Source organism: Anabrus simplex, chromosome 7 (genome assembly GCF_040414725.1).
Source record: "Anabrus simplex isolate iqAnaSimp1 chromosome 7, ASM4041472v1, whole genome shotgun sequence".
Lineage (NCBI taxonomy): Eukaryota > Metazoa > Arthropoda > Insecta > Orthoptera > Tettigoniidae > Anabrus > Anabrus simplex.
The window spans coordinates 162,885,542-162,910,522 of record NC_090271.1 but is presented as its reverse complement, the minus strand read 5'-3'; the positions used below and the strand labels follow the sequence as shown (position 1 = coordinate 162,910,522).

Below are 24,981 nucleotides of genomic sequence, written 5' to 3'. Positions count from 1 at the left end.
ATAACTGATCTTATAGATCATCTTCCACCTCCCTTTCTCCTGTTGGGTGATTTTAATGCCCATCACCCTATATGGAGCTCTGAAACGCCTTGCCCCAGGGGAAGGGAATTGGAAACATTAGTAAGAGAGCTGGATTTATTTATTTTGAATACAGGTGAACCAACTCATTTCAGTGTACGTTACGGCACATACTCTCGCATAGATGTCACTGTGCAGGCAAACCTTGGTTCCCCTGTTTCGGTGGAATACGCACGATGATCTTTGTGACAGTGACCATTTTCCCATTCTTCTTACTTTGTTGAAACAGAAATCCGTAGAGGATCCTCCTCGATGGATTCTTAAACATGCTGATTGGCCAAAGTTCACATCACCGGGCGAGTTGGCCGTGCGGTTAGGAGCGCGCAGCTGTGAGCTCGCATCCGGGAGATAGTGGGTTCGAACCCCATTGTCGACAGCCCTGAAGATGGTTTTCCGTGGTTTCCCATTTTCACAACAGGTAAATGCTGGGGCTGTACATTAATTAAGGCCGCGGCTGTTTCCTTCCCATTGCTAGGCCTTTCCTGTCCCATCGTCGCCATAAGACTTATCTGTGTCAGTGCAACGTGAAAGAAATAGCGAAAGAAAAAAAGTTCACATCACTAGCTGTCTTTAACGACGTGACCAGGCGGAGCGTAGACGGAGATATCAATTACACAACACAAGTTATTCTTGCTACTGCTGCTGAGTCCATTCCACAGTTTTCAGCGACTCCTCACCGAAAACTCGTTCCTTGGTGGAACGAAGAAATTGCAGCAGCTATCAAAGAACTGTGGCCAATTTGGTAACATTTAAGAATCTCTGTGCTAAGGCGCAAGTAGGAGAGATACATGACGTCACATACCCCGTCATCTCAAGTTTGGACTAAACTTTGACATATTTTATATATCCAAGGATCATCATCTGTACCGGGAATTTCCATTGCAGGCAGTATCGTCACTGAACCACTCTCGATTGCTAACCATCTAGCCAGTCATTTTGCAGATTTGTCTAGCTCCAGGAATGACCATTGTGATTTCGTTGCTCTGAAGTTGGAGGCAGAACGTCATCACCTTAGTTTTGCCACTCAAGCTTCAGAGGACTATAACATGCCCTTTATGGAGTGGGAACTCCGCAGCGCCTTGGCGCTTTGCAGGGTCACGTCTCCGGGATCAGACAATGTCCTTAACCAGATGTTGAAACACCTTAGTGAGGATAGTCTATTAAATCTCCTTCTTGTGTTCAACCAAATCTGGATAGAGAGCGGGTTTCCATCTCAGTAGCGAGAGGGCATAGTCATTCCTGTCCTCAAGCCTGACAAAGTATACAGGGAGTTACAGACCTACTTGTCATACTAACCGTTTGTGTAAGCTATTTGAGAGGATGGTAAATCGCTGACGTTTGTGTTATCTGGAGAAACAAGGACGTTTGTCCAAGTACCAGTGTGGTTTTCGACCTGCTCGCTCGACCACTGACCACTTGGTATGTCTGGAGAGCTCTATCCAGGATGCATTTCTCTGCAAACAACATTTGGTGACTGTTTTCTTTGACTTAGAAAAGGGCTATGACACCACATGGCGATATGGTATCCTGTCAGTCCTGTATTAGTGGAGATTCCGAGGTAATTTGCCGGTGTTTATTGCGAATATTTTGTCCCTCTGTCTATTCTGTGTCCGAGTAAGGAGGGCATATTCGCAATACCACGTTCAAGAAAATGGGGTCCCACTGGGATCGGTTCTTAGTGTCACTTTATTCGCGATTGCCTTGAACGATAATGTCGCTGCTGCTGGTTCAGCAGTAAAATCGTCACTATATGTGGACGATTCAGCTCTGCATTAGAGCTCGCTTAGTATGGCAGTCACAGAGCGACTGCAAGCTATTATGAAAAAACCAAGGGTTAAAACTTGGAATTTGCAAGAAGTCCAAATAAAGGAAGAATACAAACTAAGGATTCAATAGAGTTTGCCAAAGGGTGAAGTAACCAGCGTTAATGAAGAGTGGAAGGCCTTCAAAGACACCTTTGTGGGAGAAGCCAAAAACCTATGTGGTGTTACAAATTATATCAAAAGAAAAAAGGAGACACCATGGTGGAACGATAGAATGAAAACAGCTGTGAAAGAAAGAAAGAAAGAAAGAAAGAAAGAAATACAAAGACTTCAAGGACTATACAGGAACTATATAGGCTGATGATGCCCGTAAGGAGGGTGAAACATGTACCTTTGACTTTTATGTATTATGTATAAAAAATTTTTGACCATATGAAATAGTGGATCATATTGTATTGTATTGAACAGGTGGACTTATAATATTGTAATAATATTTGAGACATACAACAAGAAACTTGCCGTAAAGAACATTGTAAGGGAAGAAAAAGAGAAGAAATGGAATTAGTTTGCAGACAAACTGGAAGAGGACAGTAGAGGAAATATGATTTGCTATACAGAGTAGTGAAAAACAAGCGAAGGGGTCAAGAGACCATAAAAGCAATAGAACGTGATGATGAAACTCTGGCACAAGAAGAGGGATAAATTAAACAAGAACTCAAGATCTATTTCGATAAGCTGCTGAATGGAGATACAGAAAACATAACGGATAGGGGAGAGCCAAGTCGAAGAACCACATCTGAACCACCAATTACATGACTTGAGGTTGAAAATGCACTCAAGAGCATGAAGAAAGGAAAGGCAGTGGGCATAGATGAACTAAGTGCAGATATGCTGAAAGCAGCAGGAATTCCAGGAATCCAGTGGCTCTAGAGACTGCTCAACAAGATATGAGAGGAAAATACTATTCCTGAGGACTGGAAGATGGGCATCATTGTACCTCTGTTCAAGAAAGGAAGCCGACGAAAATGTACTAATTACCGTGGTATCACACTACTGTCTCATGTCCTGAAAATATTGGAAAAAATAATGGAGACCAGAATCAGAGATATTGTTGAACCAATTTTGGAAGAAGAGCATTATGGTTTCAGACCAGGAAGGTCAACTACAAACCTTATATTTGCAATTAGGATGCTAATGGAAAAATACTGAGAGAAGAACAAGCCTTTATTTCTAATATTTTTGGACATTGAGAAAGCATACGACATTGTACCAAGGGAAAGAATTTGGCAATGCATGAAAGAACTTCAAGTGCGAGCCAGCCTCATAGACAAAGTGAAAATGTTGTATTGTGGGAATAGAAGCTGTATTCAAGTAGGATGTGGTTTGTCGGACTGGTTTGAAACAAAGAGAGGAGTGCAGCAGGGCAGCTCATTGTCACCCCTTCTATTTATTATGGTAATGGATATAGTAATGAAATCTATTACAAGGAAAGAACATGGAGATATCATAACCTTCACATTTGCAGATGATGTTGCGATCTGGAGTGACTCAGAAGATGAATTGGGAGAGAGAATGCAAAGCTGGAATGAGGAGTTTAAGAAATATGGTTTAAACATCAGCAAGACAAAAACGGTGGTGATGAAAGTGTATGGGGAAGGAGCAGAACCAATAGTCATGTTAAATGAAGCCCAGCTGGACAGTGTTCCAGTTTTCAAATACTTGGGTAGCGTTATATCAAATGACAACCTAGCAAAACATGAGGTGAACAGTCGAATCAATAAGGCAACACAATTTTACCACCAGGAAAGACACCTGCTGTGGGATGAGCAAATACCCATGAAAACAAAAATGACATTGTACAAGTCCTATTATACACCAATTCTTACATACAGTCTCGAAACCACAACACTGACCAATAGAGATAATTTCAAACTTCAGGCAGCTGAAATGAAATTCCTACGCACTACGATCCAGAAAACAAGAAAAGACAAGATTAGGAATGAGAAAATTAGAGAAGAAGGAATAGATGGTTCTCTCCTCAATAAGATTCAGATATCAAGACTGAAGTGGTTTGGTCACATGAAGAGGATGCCAGTAAACAGAACTGCAAGGAAGGAATTTGACAGAAAAGCAGAAGGAAGACGACTCGTGGGAAGACCACGAAGGAAATGGATAGGTTTAGTTAAGAACGATGGACTGCTGAGAGGTCATGATTGGGACAAGTTGGTGGAGGAAGAATGGTATAAGGACAGGGTGAGATGGAGGAGACTCATATACCACGCCCGGGAAACTGCAGATGGTTTAGGATGATGATGATATTAGGAGATGGAACAGTGGACTTCAGAACATGGCTTTCGGTTTTCAACCACAAAGACCTCTGTTATGCACTTTTGCCGAAGGCACACACTTCACTCCCATCCTGAGCTTTATTTAGGAAATGTCGCTCTTCCAGTAGGTGACACCAATTTCTTGGGCTCATTTTCTGTAGCAAATTATCTTGGGAGCTGCATGTGCGGCAGTTAAAAGTGCAAGGCACTAAACAGTTAAATACAAAGTGCACTAGGAAAGTTTTGCAATGTGAGTGAATGCTTTAAACTTTTTCAAAATAATTTCCACCACACTCAATACACTTCTCCACACGTTGAAACCAGTCACTGAACCAACTCTGTCACTTTTCTTCGGTTACATTTTCACACTCTTGATCCCATGCTGCCAGAAGCTTCTCGTCAGATGCAAAATGCCGCCCTTTCAGCTTCATCTTCACTTCTGGGAAGAGTGCAAAGTCGCATGGGGCAAGATCAGGACTGTATGGAGGGTGATCAAGCACAGTCAACCCTGATCTGGCAAGAAAATCCATTGTTACATTAGCATGATGTGCTGGAGCATTGCCGTGATGCAAGAGCCAAGTGTTGAGCCGTGACATTGGACGGAGCTGTTTGAGAGCCTGGATGACCTGAGGCAGAGAGATCTCACTGTACCACTTCGCAGTAACTGTCCTTTTTGTTTCTAGCACAACTCAAGTCAGGATGCCCCGTTTAGTGAAGAATACTGCAATCATCCTTTTCTTCACTGACCTTGACTTTCACACAGTCACAGGAGTACCATCATCTTCAAAGAGCCACACCTTGTTCTGGGATTTTGTTGGGACATTGTAATAATAAAGCCAAGTTTCGTCACCTGTAACGATGCCACTGACGTTACGCGAAGTCCCATTTTCAAACTGTTTTAGCATTTCTCGGCACCATTTCACTCGATGTGCCCTTTGCTCCTCTAAAAGTGAATGGGGCACCCAAAGGGAACAAACCTTTCTAACACCGGAGATGGTCATGTAGAATTGCATGAATAGCGGGTGCAGGGATGTGGAGGGTCTCTTCTACCTGCCGATATGTCAACCACCTCTCTTGCTGCCAGTGTTGCCAACTTGGCGGATTTTCCGCTAAATTTGGCGGAATTAAAAGACTGTCGGCAGAGAAATATATCATTTAGCGGACAGCGGATTTTTTGGCGGAATTCTAGATTTATTATAGCGGAATTTAGTGTTTCATCCATTTTACGTTTTTAAAAATTTGTACTCCAGTCTGCCTCCGAGCTAATCCATATTTCTTGTCAGGAGCTAGCAGTCATATGAGGATTTGATGTTATGAGATCATGGTATCGTAAATTTGTAATGCGTGGGGAATGGGTACTTATCTCTTAGTTGACAAATGACGACAGATAATGAAACTGCGAGAGAGTAGCATTTATATTTATGCTATGAAGGAAGACCGTTTAATGAACTGGCCTGTTCTGTGTGTGGTCCTTGAGGTAGGGGATTCACCTAGTTGGCACCGGGCAGTAAAACGCCTACAAGTTTTAGGTCGCTGGCTCACGGGCAGGGGGTTAATCCCAGTGAAACTCACAGGTTAGGTGAGTGCAGACATTTACTTTTATTATTATTATTATTATTATTATTATTATTATTATTATTATTATTATTATTATTATTATTATTATTATTTGAGATCGGATTTCCTGGCGGAATTTTAGCGTATTTTTAGTAGTATTTAGCGGATCATGTAAATATAAGTTGGCAACACTGCTTGCTGCAATATTTTCCTCGCAGCTTCAATGTTTTCCTGAGTCACTGATTCAGACGGACGCCCAGAACGAGGATCGTCTTCAACCCAAAACTTTCCCCTCTGGAACTCTTTGTACCGGCGGAAAATTGTTGTGCGATGCGGACAGTCTTTCCCCAGCACAGGAGTCATTTCCTCTAGGCACCAGTGGCGTATACTGAGTGCTACCAAGGCTATCGGTGAAGCCCAAACCTCAGTTGAGAATGATGGTAGTCTAAAGCACATTATAATGTAAGCATATGACACACTGTTCCGATTTCAAAACTTGAAAGCAGTGAGAGAAAACTTTGCACGTATTTCTGCGAGCAAGGCATCGGAGACTGATATCGCAGCCCAGGCTCTTGTCCTTCTGCACTCTACTCACAGCATGCAGGTTGTTGCTGTATATCGGGCAGGAGCGGGGACCGGGGGGGAGATAGGTGTACTAGGCTTCGGTCCGTCAGATCGCCACTGCTAACTATCAGCCGTGCGTTACTCATCGTATATACTTCTCACCTCATAGATAACAGAGCACTGGTGTTTCACTTCCGTTTACTTCTACATCCATGTAGGATGACACTGCAGGGCTGCTGTTATAGGAACAGTGTAGTTTTCTTTATAGAGGTAGATCTGGTAAAATGGAATGCAATATTTCAGGTTCTCTTCTCTTGATTGGAATCGAACCCGTGATCATGGTTCGGACACCACCACTGATCTCCCGAGGAAGCTAATTAACCAGTGATCGATGGGAAAACCATTGTAAAATTCAACATTTGTATTTAATAATAATAATAATAATAGTGCATGGCATCTGCATAGGCTTGGTGGTGACCTAATGACGATAAAATGAATGGCGAAGATGTCATAAACACCTAGTCCCCAAGCCAGGGGAATTAACAGTATGAGGGGATTGATTCTGAAAATTGATCCGGGGCCGTCGGACCAAAGGCAAACATTCTATACATTAGCCACAAAGCTGGGCTTTAATTTGCTAAACTTTAGGTTACCATATCCACTGATCAGGGGTTGAGCATTGGCAGTAGCAGAGGCCAGGGCAGTAGCTTGTGAAGCAGCTGGCTTCTCCATTGGCTTTTGGCTGCAGCTCTAAACGCTGAAGGCTTGACGTTCAGTAAACCAACCATCGAAAAGGGGTAACCTAAGTCTAGTGGTAGCCCACGTCTTGATCCCAGCATACGCCACTGCCAGGCACTGGTCAACAGTTAATCCACAAGCAAAATTGTAGCAGATAATTGTGCGATATTCACCTTTAGACCACACTGGCATCATAACTTGCTTTCAATCCCAACTGGTGTGAAGGTCAAGCCTTGCTGTCTTCTAGACCAGTTTTCACAACTCTTTTCATCCCTCACTATAACAGGGGTGTCCAGCCAACCGTTTTTGCGTATTGCAAAACTTTCCTAGTGCCCTTTGTATTTTGAAGTTCCTTAGCAGTACCAATTGGGGGACTGACCGCACAGTGCTCCTATGATTTTATAGGGCACATATCTTATCCAAGTTGGACTACGGCAGTGCAGCATATGGATCAGCAAGGTAAAGCGTCCTTGCGAAACTGAATAGCATCCATCACAGCGGGTATGCTGCCTTTACACCTGAGGCGCCAGCAAATGCTTCTGTCCAATGCTGCAAATTTACGACAGATGCCACTTCATCCAAACTATCCTTGCGTATTCCACAAAGGAAACCGTCTGCTGTACACTGCTTATCCTCGAGTAATGCGGCCGGTTGGAATACACTTGGATAGCCGTCACAGATTGTTTGACGTACCTTCTGTTCCCTGCCTTGTAGACTACCAAGTGGGGTACCTCCGTGGGTAATACGACAACCTGAAATAATCCTGGATCTGCACACTGGCCCGAAGGAGAACATGGACCCTTCAGTTTATCGGAGGCTCTTCCTGTCGTTTGGCCTGTATCCAGATGCAGCTGTTGTTTACACGGATGGTTCAAGGACAGAAACGAAAGTGGGCTGTGCGTTCGTTGTCAATAACGATAGGTTTCTTTTTGCTCTCTCGGAAACCTGTAGTGTGTATACAGTAGAGCTCTATGCTATCTGTGAAGCTCTGCGGTTCGCACTGTCCGATAAGCACTGACACTTTCTGCTGTGTACTGACTCCTTGAGCTCACTACAGTCTATTGATACCTGTTTTCCTCAGCACCCTCTGGTGCAGCGGATCCAGGACCTGGTGGCCGGGCGTTCAGATGCCGGCACCAGAATCAGGTTTATGTGGCTCCCAATACCTTTCCTTGTGATACATTCAAGTGTTACTCGTACTTCTCAGAGGATATAACTAGCTGTAACAACTGTGGTGATGATTTTAAAAACTTACGAAAGTCTAAACAATTCTGCAAAAAGTTAAACTTGATCATTAACAAAGCCTTAATAGTAGAAAGTTTCGGGTGAGATTTTTCAGATGTCCACAGTTTGTTCATTTGAGAGAAAACTCTTTTAACTGAAGCATTAGTTCCGGGAAGAGAAAAAATATACTGTGCCACTATTGAGAGTTGACTGTGTCTTATATTGTTTTCCTTGAAGTTAAGAAAAACCTCCATCCACCTTTTGTTTACTGAAACTTCTGCATCATTCCAATTGGATATTTTCTCTGCAGAGGCATATTTGGTTAAGCAGGAAAATTGATCAAATTGTTCTGAGTCATTCCCACTGTTAAAAAATCCTTTACTTGCCACAAAATCGCAACATTTTTCCACATCAGACCATTCAGGAACAGTTTTTAGTGATGCCCATTGGTCTAAATACTCTATAGAGGTCTCATAAAAAGTTCCTGCCACTTCTTCAACATTCAATACAATTTGTAATTTAATATGTTAGTACATGTTTCGTCCCCTAAGGGACATCATCAGCTATTATAAATTAACATGAATATATCAGAATACCAAATAGATATTATTAAAATATTAAAATTGGCAAGACACATTAAAAATATTGATGTATAGTACGACATTTAAAATACAATCTTAGCAAATTTTGTTAAAATTATAAGTCATATGATCTATAAAAACAGTTGACTTGTCCATTGAACTCTTGATAATGTCCGTGTGAATAACAGTTGTGCTTTATAAATTCTCTGCTAACCCTTCAGCATGCTCCTTACTCGACCTATATAACACTTTTTAATCAAGTTGAGCTGATTCTCTGCGAAGTTTATATAATTTTCTTTTCCGATTAACCACCACCATAAACACTGCCATGCTGTTGAATTTGGCACTATCATTTGAAGTCACCTACGGAATTAGCTCAAGGAAACTTAAGCAAGCACCTCCTGGAATGAGTGGCTGCTTTATCTTTATTCACCAGAAATCTGGAGCACCCACCCTGCTACTCGAGCGACTGGAGTGTGTGCTCAAGGTCACGGGTCGGCTGTGAGTGCCTGCTACCAACCGGCGGTTTTTATTCACCTTATCGCGAGTGCCTGCTCTAAATTTGCGAGTAAAGAGTGCATGCTCATTTTTATCCACACCCCCAGTGTTGTAACAAAGATCCTCGTATACAGTTCAGTTGTAGTTCCCAGGTTACTACATGGATCTGAATCCTGGTCATGCTACAGGCGGTGTATTGAAAAATTGGAACGATATCACCAGCGACTTTTAAGGAGAATTTTGCATATAACCTGGGAAGCTAAACGCACAAATGTCATCGTACTTGAAGAGCCACAGCCCACCAGTAGAGAAGCAATGGTTTTAAGACGTCAGCTGCGATGAACAAGGCATGTAATACGCATGCCTGCCAATCGCATTCCCAAGCAAGTTTTACTTTGAGTTAACAGTGGGTAAACTTTAGCCTGCCTGGTGGCCGTGATCGTTGGGGCACTGAAGTCTAAACGGTCTGACATCAAGGTTAGCCGGTTCAAGTCCCGTTGGCCGAAAAAAATTTCACCATCAGAATGTTGGCTGGCAGTGTAGGGGAGGTGGTGGTATATAATTTCTAATCACTAGATTGCGTGCCAAAAGCCTGGATTAAATTCCAAACCTCTCCGCAATTCTCTTATGGAGTGAGGTCATATGACGCTGTTGATGGTGATTCGTGCATCGAATGGGGACATTAAGCCTTGAGCAGACCCCTTGGTGTTATTCAACAGGAGTAGGCTATGTGCCGGCACCGGGTTTCACCCTCTCCCTGCTATCATATATCACGTCATTCATTTCATCTTATTAACTCCTCTGATGAGGTTGACGTCAGGTCAGCAACCCTGAAGATGGTTTTCCTTGGTTTCCCATTTTCACACCAGGCTAATGCTGGGGCTGTACCATAAATAAGGCCACGGCCGCTTCCTTCCCACTCCTAAGCCTTTCCTATACCTTCGTCACCATGAGACCTATCTGTGTCGGTGCGACGTAGAGCCAATTGTAATTGTAATTGTAATGCTATCAAATCTCCAATCACTCGGCAGAGTGGATAGAGCCCAACATTTGACTAAACATGTATATGTGTTAACAGAAGCGTTCACTTTTATTATAGGTTTCCCGTTCGTATTGTTCAGGAAATGTCATTGATTTCTACTTTTCAATCTTATGAAAGCTTAGTCAGTATCAGGATAATCTTGATGGTGCGCAGGGCATCTTTAGCAAAGTTTTGAGATCACATTTAATGTGGGTTTAAAAATGAGCATTAATGCTATTAAGTTGTGGATAATAGTGAACTTAACAGTTAGAATGACTGTCGGTTATAATGGGTTTGTAGTCTTCTCCATTTTGTTGTTCTGTCTGCCTGTACTAAACTGTTGTTATCTTTATGCCTTCTGTGTATTGATGTATATTCCTGCAGTTGCATTCTTTCTACTTTGCATTTAAAAAGCAGTGTAGAGTTTTATAGAACATTATAAAGAAAATAAGTACTACTTCTAAGGAAACAGTTGGTTCAGAAAATGTTATGAAATGCTTTGTTGTGTACAATAATCTTCAACAAAATATTCTGATGGCACTTGAATTGCACAGTCACTTTTTTCTTTTCTGTTTCTCATATGCCCTTGGTTCTGTTATAGATAAAGTATTCTGCTCTCTTTTACAGATGGAAGTCCCAAAAGGAAAAGGCAAAGCTTACAAGAAATTGAAGGTATCTGCTCAGTCACCATCTCCCAATCCCTGTGAGTCACCTTTGGTTAAGAAGGAGTCTAAGATCAAGAAAGAGAAGCCAAGTGAGCCTGCCACAGAAAAATGTGAACCAAAGCCTGAAGAATCAGATGTAAGAAACATAGAGTCTAGTAATGTGGATAATATTGTGCCCGAGTTACCATCACCACTGCCATTGCCAAATGGAGTCGTAAATCCTGCTGATATTTTCCTGGTTAAGAGGAAACGTGGTCGACCTAGAAAGTCGAGTGTAGAACAAATAGCACGTGAAGTAGTTGGCTTATCACCAAAGAAACTTGTTTCCAGACCTAATGGAAAGATAAAAACTCCCTTTCAAATAGAAATTGATACTTTGGCTTCAAGTTTTGCAGAGAAGAATAGGAGTAAAAACAGAACACCCAACAAAGTGCTGAAAATTTCATTTAATGGACATGAATCGAACAGAATGTCACATAGAAAGCGACAACCCCCAAAGAAAATGAAAGATTACTTCGAACCCAACCTGGAGAGAAGTGTGAAAGAAGAACCGTTGATTGTAGAAAGAAAGGAGGAGAGCGAGGTTGTGGTACAGGGATATAAGCAGGATGAACGTTCCCCAAGGATGAGGAAGACTATCCTGCAACGAGTAGACCACAAGGTTAAGTCTGATGCAGGCTATATAAATATAGAAGAAGCTATGGGTGGAATTTTGGCTTTGAATTCTAAAATGCCTGTAACAGTTGGAATGATGAGCTCACCGGTAAACAAAATAGGGCAAGTTAGCGATCTCAGCCTGTCTACCATAAACCATACAAGTACCGGTACTGAAGTACTTGATGAAAGCTCCAGGTCCCCAATTGATGACACACCACAGCAGCATAGCACTTTGAAAAAATTTGATAGTTCTAGTGCATTCTTACTTTCAGTTGGGAGTTGATAGGGAATGAAATACTGTGATCCAGGCGTTAGATAGTATTGTTTTTAAAGTTACTTTTAATTAAATGTTGAGATCATTTGTAAGTTGAACTCATTTTACTCTCTTAGACGAGGAAGGGAATAATGTTATTTAATTAAGTACCGAAGTCCTGCTGATATATCATTATCAATGAGAAGTCATATATTTGTACAAATTATATTAGACAATGTTCTACCCATCTAAAATATTGTGTGACCTGTTTTTTGTGAGCATGAAGCCAGTACTAGTTGTTGCAGTAGATCATACAGATAATACTAAGGTTCATAATTTAGCTCATGCAGAATTTTAAAATTAATATTGATAGGCTTCACTGTAAATTGACTGACTTTAAGCCGTAGTAAAACTTTGAACTCCTAGTTTCTATATGCATGATAAAATATGAATTTATTGAAGAAAAGACTCATAGAACGTGCTTTTTGTGTTAGTCAAATGTGTCACACTCTTGGGTTTCTGAAGTCTGATCTGTATATTTTAGTTTGATTTTTTGTTTATTCTAGAGGTGGGATGAAGCAACATGCTTTCTCTCCAGAACCAGCAATATGACAACATGCACTTTTCTAGTTTGTTTTCATAATACTTATCACATGCAGTGGTCTTCATACATATTTATAGACTGCAAAGAAGGTTAAGAGTTCTAAGATATTTTGTTAATTTTCATAGAGGTGTCTGTATTTTCTAGCTTATGGTAATTGGTCAATGTTATTTCACCCTCTTTCACACAATACCTTACTCGTTAATGATTATTAGCGATTATGATGTCTGTCTCATTCTTCATTGGTTTTGTGCTTTATATTAATCTACTAATAAATATTTAAAAGTTCAAGCTCTATCGGTTGCTTCCGCCAACTCTTTGGAACCCTTATAAACCCATGTATCAAAGTGTTCTTGTTTTCCGTTTATATATTGATTGTAATCCAAGCCATGAGTCCATGAAAAAGCATGAGGAAAAAATAGTTCAATTAACTAAGAGCTACATTTTTCAATACGTTTGTAATTTCTTAAATACTTCAGTCTGAGGTATGTTAGTATAGCATCTTGTTAACATTTAATTTAATCAAAATGATTTAAGTTGTAATTTAAGCTGCAATTGCAATCCAACTTGTTCTTACTTTCAACTTTAGTTTCTTGAGATCATGTCATCTGTCTTTGGAACTTAACATCTTTCCACTGAAAGTGTCTACTATTTTTAATAATATGTTTAGACTGTCATCATTAGAGCTGTATGACTATCCAGTGCATCATTGAACATTTCCCGTGAGTATGCATTACACAGTAAGGATGATAAAAATGTGTCTATGATAAACATTCTTATGTTCTGCTCATCCATGCCAGTAACTCCAGACTGATCAGCTACCTCAGTGAATCAGGGGGTATTATGAGCTATTTATAATTCCAAGTTCACAGGTTTGATCCCAATTTGTAGTCTGTTTTTGATCAACAAGCAAAAATCTTGGCATTACTAAGTTGAAGACATATGGTGGTGGTCAGTGCATCCACCTGCCAATATTACGTGGCCCTATAAAACTTCCAGTAGAGTCCTGCTGGGTGGTAGAACAATCAGCCTTAAAATTGTATTGTTAATATTACTCCAGACTACTGGTCCATTATTGCCTTCAGATTCTCGTTTTTAGAACAACAGAAACAAGTAGTACTGGTAATGGTGGTCTGTTAGATAAAGTCACCATAACAGTCCTTCTGAAAAGACGTGATTTTTAATCTGGCTTGACTTATTTCCTTTAATACCTAGGTGGAACATAAGGCCTCTACAAAATTTCTTCGGCGTGTTCTATCTAATTTCAATGCTTTCACCTCTCTCCATGTCTTGTTGACTCCAGCTATCTCCCTGTCTATGGTTCTCTTCGGTCTGCCTTGCCTGCTTCTTCCTTGCGGATTCCAGTTCAGAGTCTGCCTTAAGGTACTTTCTGATGATCTGCTCAGGGTGTAGCTAGTCCGCCTTCCACTTTTCTTCTTCTTCTTCTTCTTCTTCTTCTTCTGTTGCTGTATGGGACTTTGACTTGTGGCCTCCCAAAGGTCTTTTAGATGATCTTTGGCCCCAATATTCTCTTGAGCAGTGATTTATCAGTCTGTATTTTTATAGTAATGTCTTCAGTCACTTTTCAGGTCTCACTTCCATACAGTAATACATATTTAATTTTTGAGCTGAATATTCTTAGCTTCGTTTATAAGCAAGTTGTGGGGGGATCTCCATATTACCTAGCAAGTGGTTTGGGTTATGTAGCTGTCAGCTTGCATTTGGGAACCTCACTGTCAGCAGTCCTGAATATGTTTTTCTATGGTTTCCCATTTTCACACCAGGCGAATGCTGGAGCTGTACCTTCATTATGGCCACAGTCGCTTCCTTCCTACTCCTGGCCCTTCCTATCCATCATCATAAGACCTAGCTGTGTTGCTGTGACATAAAGCAAATTGTACAAAGGGGGGAGGGGAAAATCTTCATATTGGACATCACTGTGCAGAAGCTCCTTTGGCTTTATACAAGTCACCACATATCTAAAAGCACTTCATCCTGGCAGGCTGTGCTTCCTAAGTAACAAAATTCCTCTACCTTTTTATATCCATTCCATGTACAGTATAGTCAGGCTTATTATTACAATGGTTTATGCACATTTCCTTCGTCTTCTGTTTTAAGCCTTCTTCTTTAGCTACTATTTCCAAGTCATTCAGTTTGATTTCCATGTCCCAAAAACGTTCTGCAAGAAGACAGGTCATCCGCAAAATCCCGTTCTTCCTATCAGTTATTTAATCCCCACTGAATGCCCCACTTTCTATTTGTTGCCTCTCTCAGCATACAATCCAGTGTCGTGATAAACAGGATCGGTGACAGGAGATGCCCTTATCTTACTCCACATTTTGTAGCTAAAGGTTGAGACAACTTCCCTCTTTTCTTCTACTTGACAAGTATAGCCATTGTACATTGCCTGTGTAAGTTAAACTATCTTTTGTGAGATTCCAGACTTTTCCATAGTCCTCTACATTTTCGTCCTGTTAACAGAATCAAAGGCCTTTTCAAAATCAAAGAGAAATACTGTTGAGTCCTGCTTATCCGACATAAATGGGCCAGTGAGATGTCGGATTAGCAGAAATGCTGGTTAATCAGGAAAGAGAAAAGGCAAGATTATGAACTGATTACAGTTGTCTTATTATTGGTACAGTTGTCTTTTGCGTTCACTGTAGAAAACAGTTAAAATTTTCACCATAGAAAGATGTTGATTCAGATTTAAATCTGTTTTAAAAGGTTTTGCCTACCTGCCGAATGTCCATTTGTCACCAAGTCACACGTTCTCTGTAGAAGTAACACATAAGTGCCTGAGGTTTCTTCTTGTTGCTCCACATATTTCACTGCTGCTTCAAGAGCTTGGAATCTTTCAGTGTGTATTAGTTTGGCCCCACATTTATTAACTACGCTTTCTTCCTTTTTTTCACCATTGGTAATACTGATAATGACCTCATTAGTCATTTCAAACTAGTCATCAAGGGCAAACCACTCATCGAGATCTTCAGTGGCATCTGCACGACCAGGGATTTGTTTCAGAAAAGCCAAAATATTGTCCATCTTATTTGTGCTAATTTCTCCATTCTTCATAATCATTTTCATTTCCCCTTGTCCAGCTCCTGTCAGTTCGGGGTGTTGATGGCACTTCTCCACCATTCAGTAATTGTAATTGATAGCATCCATCCATCTTGCTCTGGCCCTCCTTCTTGCCTCTTGCCCTCCTTCCTTCTACCTTAGCCTCCAACATTTGTTTTGGTATCCTTCCCTCCTCCATCCTCATAACATGTCCAAACCATCTCAGTTTATTTTTTCTATCCTATCACTCAGTTTTTCTACCCCTATCTCTTTTCTGCCTGTTGCCATTTCTTGATGGATGCAGTACTTTTGTATCCATCTCTTGGCACAGGCCAGAGTAAAGTGTAGCTTCCAGTGAAGTCCCAGTCTCATCCATGGCTGTGATAATATGGAAGTTGCTGGGGTATGGGTGGCGCTGAGTAATGACATTCGGAGCACAAATAGTGTCTGAGTGTTATGAAAGGTGTTGCTCATAGGATCAGTCGTGCTGCAGTGGCACATTCTGGCCCAGTGAGGAAATCAGGGGCAAACTACCTCACTCCTCATCTTGCCTAGTATGCCTCATCTGGGCTCTGCCATTGGTTTTTTGCAGTTTCCCTATAACTGCATAAAAGGCGGTGCTATCTGAGGATTCACCAGCCTCTGGGCTGATGACCCAACATATCTTTTCTGACCTCAACATTTCATACTCTGTCTCTCCTTGTCTCCCCTACCATACTTCTCAGGAACTTCATCTCACTGGCCTGAATTTTACTCTCATTTCTTGCTGTCAAAGACAGTCTCCGATGTATACTTTAATATTGGAGTATAGTACATCTTGTTCATTATCTCTTCACATTTCATAGGAACTTCTTTGTTCCACACCAGATTCCTTACATTCTGGTAGAAAGTATTTCCCCCACTTGTACTCCTCTGCTGATCTCGTTATCCAACCTTGCATCTTGCATTATTTCACTTCCCAAATATTTAAAGTATTCAACAACCTCAAGGTTTTGTCCCCTGATACTAACTATTCCTTTTCCTTCTCTTTCTTCTCCTTTCATCACCATTGTTTTGCTCTTCCCCACACTGATTTCCATACCATATTACTCAATGTTGTCCTTTAAATCCTCTAGTTGGATTTGCACTTCTGTATTATTGACTCCCCAGATCACTGTGTCATCTGCAAACAATAATATCATCATATCCCCTCCATATCTTGCTAGTTTCCTTTAAAATTTCAACCATAACTATTTCTTCATTATCAGAATTTTTCTCTGGCTTTTCACTTAACAAACATTTTTCCATGATTTTGCAATTGTACCTGCACTAATATTTCCCAAACATTCTCCCACTAAGTAAACCACATTGTGGGGAAACAGGTGTAGGTTGACGTGCTAGCATACAGTGTAAGCTATAATTCATGCCAATTTTTTTGCATAATTTTTACTGAATTTATTTTTACAAACATGTCTGATACAATAATGTCAGAAAAGTTTAGGTCAATTAAGTGGAACTGTACTGTATATACAAAGATGTCTGATACTCAGCAAATTGTTCAGTGATTATTACTAGTGTGTTAATCTGATCTACAGTTGACCAACCTTCTCTGAAACCAGCCTGTTAACTCGCTATTTTTTTCCCATACAGTATTTACAATATTTCCTGAGCTTTCATTAAAATGATGGTAGCTCCTAAACGGTTCGTGGGAATTATGGATAAACAATTTATTTTGAAAACTGTTACATAATCACTTAATATGTTTCTAATTTTGAGATTAATATTTTACTGTGAACTTTAACATAAAAACATTTATTTAGGACTATCTTTTACAGATAGCTATTTACCGATGCAAGCTTTTTGAGCTTTTCCTTCTCAACCATTCTTTCACTGTACTTACGTTCTGTGTTGAAGGTTTAGGCAGTGTAAACCAAGAAAGTGTTCGGATGACCATCTATATGACTTCCTTCACTACTAGGCCACTGCCAGGCTCCAATTTGTTGGAGATTAATACTCCATATACCTAAAACTTCTTCAATAAATGTTCCATACAATGGTTAAAACCACATCAGAATCTGTAGATTAGCTGGCACAAACACAGACACCTACCAGGAATTTTATTTCATAATATGTATAGAAATCATGTGTGATATTTTCTAGTGATGTTTAATGAGTTATGGTTGCAGTCATATTGCTGATGTCTGGAGAATCTTAATGAATGAATCACTACAATTATGTGTAATGTAATGGCCATGATAATGACTAAGAAAATGTTGTTGTGAGTGAGTTTTGTATGATGCATCTATTGTGCAGATCTAATTGTGTTCAGTTGGTGTCTTTGTTTACTATATGCTTACTGATATCCATAAACATAATAGAGAGTTAAGGAGCCATAGAGGGGAGAGCATGATATTAAGACTGTGAATGAGATGGTACAATGTTGAGTAATTAGATCTCTCTCATAAAAAGCCCTAGCAGGAAATGGGAGAAGAATGCCACACTATATAACTATTTTTGTGATATTAAGAATGATGAAAGTCAAGGTACAATAAAGATACATGAAGGTTCCTTTCAACATTCTCTCTCTTGACAGTTTTCTGTCTTGTAAAGGATTTACTTAATGCAACTAGGAAGAATGTAAAGACTACACAAGTATGAACTAGTATTCTTATATATGTACAGAATTGTACTTACATTTCTTAATTTTCATTTTCACATTGCTGCAGCAAGGTAGATTGATGAGTTTTGCTCATGACACGGCCAAGTACGTGGAAGATTACGTAGTAATGACTTGGAACCAATAACTTACTCTTGTTATGAATGCAGTCCTAATTCTGAACTTAAATATTTTTGATTACCTGTAAGATGTACCCTTGATCCCATCATCTCTCACAACATAACCCCAAAAATCATCTCTCTTGGTACTCTTGTCAGATGCTTTCTCTAGGTCTATAAAATATGAACAGAATTGTTTCTTCGTCAACTTGCATTTTATAATTGCTGGGAGCATAATGAAAATCTCATTCTGACAGTCTTTCCGTGGTCTGAAACTATACTAATTTTTACCCATCCAAAGAGCTTGGTAAATGTCAGATCTCTGAGAGTAACAACCCCACCTTCATTTGACTGGCCAGGCATCAAACTCTCTCAAAATATTAATCAGTTCGTGATATTGATAAAGGATGTCTTTTTGCTTTTGATTCATATGATAGCTGCGGGAGGTCGAAAGGCTTCGTCGGGTTCAAAATTCTAGCACTGTTTAGATTAGAGAAGAACCAAAAGTTGACTAGGGTTGGTTGAACAGGAAATTGTAAGGTAAGAGCCTAGCACAAGAAATAAAAATGACAACAAGTCAGCTGTGGTCTGCTGGAGAGATACCCAAAAACCGAGCACCTTGACATATTGACATTATTGATGTAAAGGCAACAATAGCTGGTAGCTTAACTGAATTATTATAAAATAAAATTAAGTAATCTTATTAGTAATTGAGGGGAAATTTGGTGGCCATGGTCGTTAAGACATTAAGTCTACATGCTCTGACACCGTGGTTAACCGTTTTGAGTCATATTGGTGGAAAAGTTGTGGTGGTGCTTATTGTTTTAAGAGGAAGTATAGAATTTTCACATCAGAATATTGGCCAGCAGGGTAGGAGAAGTAGTGGTATAAAATTTCTAATCATTAGATTACATGCCAAAAGCTTGGAATCAATTCCAGACCTCTCCGCAGTGTTCACATAGAGTGAGGGCATATAATGCTATCAATGGCAATTCGTCTATCGGATGGGAACATTAAGCCTTGAGCACTCTTTGTTCGACAGGAAGAGGATGTGCGTCAGTGCCAGGTTTCATCCTGCCCATACTTCATTATCATCATCATCATCATCATCCCCTGCATACATGCTGATCACCCATGGGTCTCAGATAGAAATACCTGCACCACGCAAGCCAAACATCTCTTCGGACCCTCCTGGCACTAAACGCAATATGCTAAATTTAAAAAGAAAGCTAAATAAAAATATTATCAGTAATGAACACCAGGATGCAGATCATGTTTTTTACAGTACAATGGAACCTCAATTCTCAATTTTTGAAGGGACTGCAGAAAAAGAAGATAGAGCTTACAACGTGGGAAAACTGAAAATCCGGGAACGAATGAAAATAATCAACAATTTGGCTAAACATCACAAAAATGAAATATGTATAATTAATGTATAATTATAATGTTAAAAACACTCCTAAACCAAAACCAAACCAAACTACAGCCCCAATGCGCCTTCGCCTACCTAGCGATCGCTGCTCAGCCCGAAGGCCTGCAGATTTCCAGGTGACGCATGGTCAGTGTAACGAATCCTCTTGGCCGTTATTCCTGGCACTCTAGACCGGGGTTGCCATTTCACAATTAGATAGCTCCTGAAAGGTAATCACGTGGGCTGAGTGGACCTGGAACCAGCCCTCATATCCGGGTAAAAATGCCTGACCTGGCCGGGTACCGAACCTGGGCCCTCCGGGTGAGGGGCAGAAAATTTAGACCGCAGGGCTGGCTTCAAACATTATTTACCGGTACGCGAGTTAAAAATCTCAATATTTTACATTCAGTTTTACCGGGAAAACTTAGTCAGTTTTCCATGAAAACTTATTTTAGTTCAGCAACTTCAATCAGCCAAACTATTCAAAAAAAACAAATAACATCAAACCAAGCAACAATCGACCACAAGTATTTTAATTCTGTAATCTAATTTTTTTTAAAAAGCTCATTAGATACAAAAGCACTCCACATGATGGTAAAAATCCCCTTTTTTTTTTTTTTTTTAATCTTCCATTGTAATTTGTCAGCGGTATACTGTTCTTACTCAGCTTCTGGGAATTTTGTTCCTCATAAATTAGACCTACATCGACTTTTAAAGGTTAGTTTGAACTCGAGAATATGTTTTCTGTTGTAAGTATCGATGCTGAAAATTTCTCAAATGCATTATATTCAGTTCTGCCTGTCACTAATCACTGTAAAATTGGAAAGGAAATAAATATCAGAACTTCAGAAATTACGGTTATTCGTGACCTTGAGCTCCGCTGGAAAGTACGAGTGGGAAATGATGTCAACTTTTTTAATGTAATGTGCGCAAATAAAACAACTGCGCTTTTTATGACATTTTAACACAAAAACGTAAAGTTCCCCAGTCTTATAATAGGACCAAAACAGTAATAGGCAATCCCAAGACCTCCCATGTCTTTATGTATGTTAAGGTTCTGTTCTGGTCTCGATAACATAATCATATGTATAGACAAGAAAAGTGTTCCACCAATCAATACTTATTTATTGTAAATGGATTTTACACTAGTACCGGTTTTGGCCTTTCATGGCCATCATCAGCTAGTACATATTTATATTACAGCCATTACACAAAATCACAAAGATGTTCTGTTAGATCATCCGGATGTCTAATGGGGAATGGAAATAAAATATATTGCAGTAGTGAGGTCAAAATATCTGTGATCAAAGGTGGTGGTGAAAGTTACGATAGACTAAAACCTATTGAGTGTACATTGGACATGAGTACATAGAACACATTAAAACATACATACCACAGTATAAAACACTTAAAAAATATTCAAACACATTAAAATATGGTATATATGTATGTATGTTAAAACGCTTATTAAAATTTGAATTCGTATTGTGTGGATTTCATTCTTCAATCTTCTTTGTAGTTCTTGTGCTTGTGTAGCATGTTGATTTAGTTGTATAAGGTGATCTTCAAGATTGTTTTATGGTTGATATATGTCATATTGGTACATATTTTTTTAGAGTTTTTTTTTAATGACAAAGGCTCTTATCACGTACCAATATGACGTATATCAGCCATAGAACAATTTTGAAGATCACCTTATACAACTAAATCAACATGCTACACAAGCATAAGAACTACAAAGAAGATTGAAGAATGAAATCCATGCAATACGAACTCAAATTTTAATAAGCGTTTTAACATATATATACCATATTTTAATGTGTTTGAATTTCTTTAAGTGTTTTATACTGTGGTCTGTGTGTTTTAATGTGTTTTATGTACTCATGTCCAATGTACACTCAATAGGTTTTAGTCTATCGTAACTTTCACCACCACCTTTGATCACAGATATTTTGACCTCGCACTACTGCGATATATTTTATTTACATTCCCCATTAGACATCCGGATGATCTAACAGAACATCTTTGTGATTTTGTCTAATGGCTGTAACATAAATATGTACTAGCTGATGATGGCCATGAAAGGACGAAACCGGTACTAGTGTAAAATCCATTTACAATAAATAAGTATTGATCGGTGGAACACTTTTCTTGTCTATACATTGAATCCAATCAATACGGAAAATGAAATTTATAAATAATAACATAATCGTATATGATAATATCAGAATGCTAGATTTGTGTTAAGAACCAGCAGTTTTGATTCCTGCCTGAAAGCCCAGTGACTAAACAGTGCCGTGAGGGAAGTGCCAAAAATCTGTTTGGTGATACAATAAAAAAAGTAAAAACACAAACATCTCACCCCAGACATAATGTAGATGTTTTACAAGTACGAACATTTGACGAAACTCGTTCAGTTTTCAAGTAGAGCTGTCAAAATGCACTCTGTCTCCTTCCAGTTGTGGCCACTCTCTGCTTTATGATTTCCGAAGATTCTCTAAACAATACCACCCGAATGCACTGCTAAGATGGCCCCGTATGCAAGATCACCGCTGATCGCTTTTCCAATACAGTACGTGCTGTAATTATCGCAATGCTGAGACGTTAACGTCAAGATCCATAAGTATCCCGTAGCCATCCTTTCATGAGATACAGTTCCTTGGGGAAAAAAAGCGCTTAATAGAGGATTTAGCGTTGATGGGACTGAAATTTCTGGATGGTTGGTCCGGTAAATCGTTTCTTCGAGGAACAGGTAATGTGGGATTTTTACAACATGATTTAATTAGGATACTCGCAGGACCCGTAATTTGAACGAGTAATTCGGGAAAACGTAGTTTCCGGGAGCGGATAATTGAGGTTCCACTGTACTCTGTTTTTTTAATTGTAAAGTGTAATAAAAGGCATTATATATCATTAACCTAAATTTCCCTCTTACTAAAAAAATAAAAAACAATTTATGGTTCTTTAAAACCATTGCAAAGTTTTCTGGCTTATACAAGGTATTTTTAGAGCTTAAATCCCTCTGTTCTAATAAAACAAATCTGTATATGTTGTTGCAGAAGACACAGTAGTAACAACACTTCATTATTGAATTCCTTTTCATTATGTCTTATGAATTTTGCCATTTCACTTTATTTTACTTATTCTGCTTTCCTACCCTCTGTTCCAGTTATCTGGGGTTGGTTCTTATGTTCATTAAGACCAATCTAGTGGCTGGATGCCATTCCTAACACTAATCCTATGGTGGGGGAGGGGGGGGAGGTATTCATTATTGTGTGTTTCTGTGGTGGTTTGTAGTATGATATGTTGTACGAAGATGAAAGTAGAAGAAAATCACAACTCCCCCATTAACCATACGCAATTAAAATCCATGGCAGAGAAATTGGATCCGAGGCCTGGGGCCATCTGAACCAAAGGTCACTATTTCAGAAATTCTGAGCCAACTGTTCTTGATCTGTTGTAGACCACTAGTAGATCTAGGAAGTAAAGGAGAATAGTAATTTGTAGCATATAAAGTAATAGAATAGTGAAGGCTATTTAAAAGTATAGTTTTGAAAAAAGAAATAAGATACATGCCTGGGCTTATCCTGAAATGGTGATTTTTTTAATGACAAAGCTATGCAGAGATTTTCTGGCTTCTTGGCTGAATGGTCAACGTCCTAGCCTGTAGTTCAGAGATCTCCAGGTTCAATTCCCTGCTCGGCCGATGATTTTAACTGTGTATGGTTAATCCCACTGGCTTGGGGATTGGGTGATTATGTTCATGTTAATACACCTCTCTTAGCTTTCTACCTCACCATTTAGGAGTAATAATGGGTATTTTTGTGTCTACCCAATAGACACTGTTTAAATTAAGTTCTCTGTTCATAATTTGCTTCACAATTTCACTCCTCCCCACCCCACCCTCACCCTGGTCTCGTTTTTTTTAGTAACATCATAGGACATGTTCACAACTCCGATGGCTTCTAAACTATCACTCATTTTTGGATAGTTACTTCAGACTACCACTTCCTCAACCTCCTGGTCACTGTGGTACTTATTCTGATCTTCACTTACAGTATCTTCGCCCATTTGCGCCTCCATTGAAATTAGGCTATTGCCTATTGTTCTGTATGTTCTATAGTCACATTGATACAAAATATCACAGTCTAATTTTCACAGCAATTCTGATAACGGTAAATTATCACCTCTCTCATTGACAACGTCTTCAGCTTCAGTATAGTATGTTCAAGTGATAATAGAGATTGTTTAATGGTTCTCAGTAGGTAGGACCCTCGAAACAACAATCATCAATTTTGCATGATAGAAGTTATTAGTTCTATTCTTTGAAGGTATTCATCATCCAGAACAGTAAGTAAGAGAAGGAGATTCTCCAGGTGAATTTAACAGTGTTCCTGTTGAAGAGAGGGCTGAAGTGGGTAAGATAAGGACGATGTGTCCTGTGGAAGTCAACCAGACACGACTATTCCTAAATCAGGTTATGAATCTAGTGTTCTCTTACCATACCTTTACATTGTCACTTTACCTGATAAATCTGCCCTCCATCTCTGTGTGTATATATCCTTACTCAGATAATTTTGTGTAAGCTTCTCTGCCTGAGTATGTATCTATAATTCAACATTAGTATAGATTAATTTGTTAAAAATTGCACAAAGTTTAGCAGCAATAATAATCATATGTAGATATTTTGTACCTTAGAATTGCCAGTTATTCAATTCTTCATTTATGGCATGAATTTCAAGAAATGTGTTTGATAAAATGTTGTTGAACCAGTAAAATGATTATGATAAAATGTTGTTGAACCAGTAAAATGATTAATTAATTTGTTTTTGTTTTATTGTTTTGAGATTCTCTTTTCAGACTTCAGAGCATGGAAATGATCAATACACTTAATTTAACCCCCTGCCTCTGTCAGCTGGAGTCAGGAGAGTGAAGAGATGATTTAAAGTATTTAGCGATGTAGATCAGAGAGAAAGACAGCGGAATGAGAGTTGCAAGATTGTTTGTCCATTCAGATATTAGGTCAGACCCCAAATTAAGCACCTCAGCAATTTCTTATCTGTCTCATTTCTTTAAATTATGAATAAGTTCCAGGTGGTGGTGGTGATTTTTTGGATACTGGCTTTAACCTTCACACAAAAGATACTACTTGCTTATCAGCCTATTATGTATCTTGTTTTGACATTACTATCCAATTATATCATGAATTTTATTGGACATGTTATCTTGAAA

General features: G+C 39.3%; 1 protein-coding gene across 1 annotated transcript in view; it reads left to right on the top strand.

Moving 5' to 3' along the window:
* LOC136877753 (histone-lysine N-methyltransferase NSD2) overlaps positions 1 to 11,956 on the top strand; it is a 386,665-nt gene extending 374,709 nt beyond the window's left edge. Inside the window, exon 26 of the mRNA XM_067151960.2 lies at positions 10,979 to 11,956. Coding sequence (XP_067008061.2) covers positions 10,979 to 11,956 — 978 coding nt within the window. The remainder of the gene's footprint in view (positions 1 to 10,978) is intronic.
* The last annotated feature ends 13,025 nt before the right edge of the window (positions 11,957 to 24,981 follow it).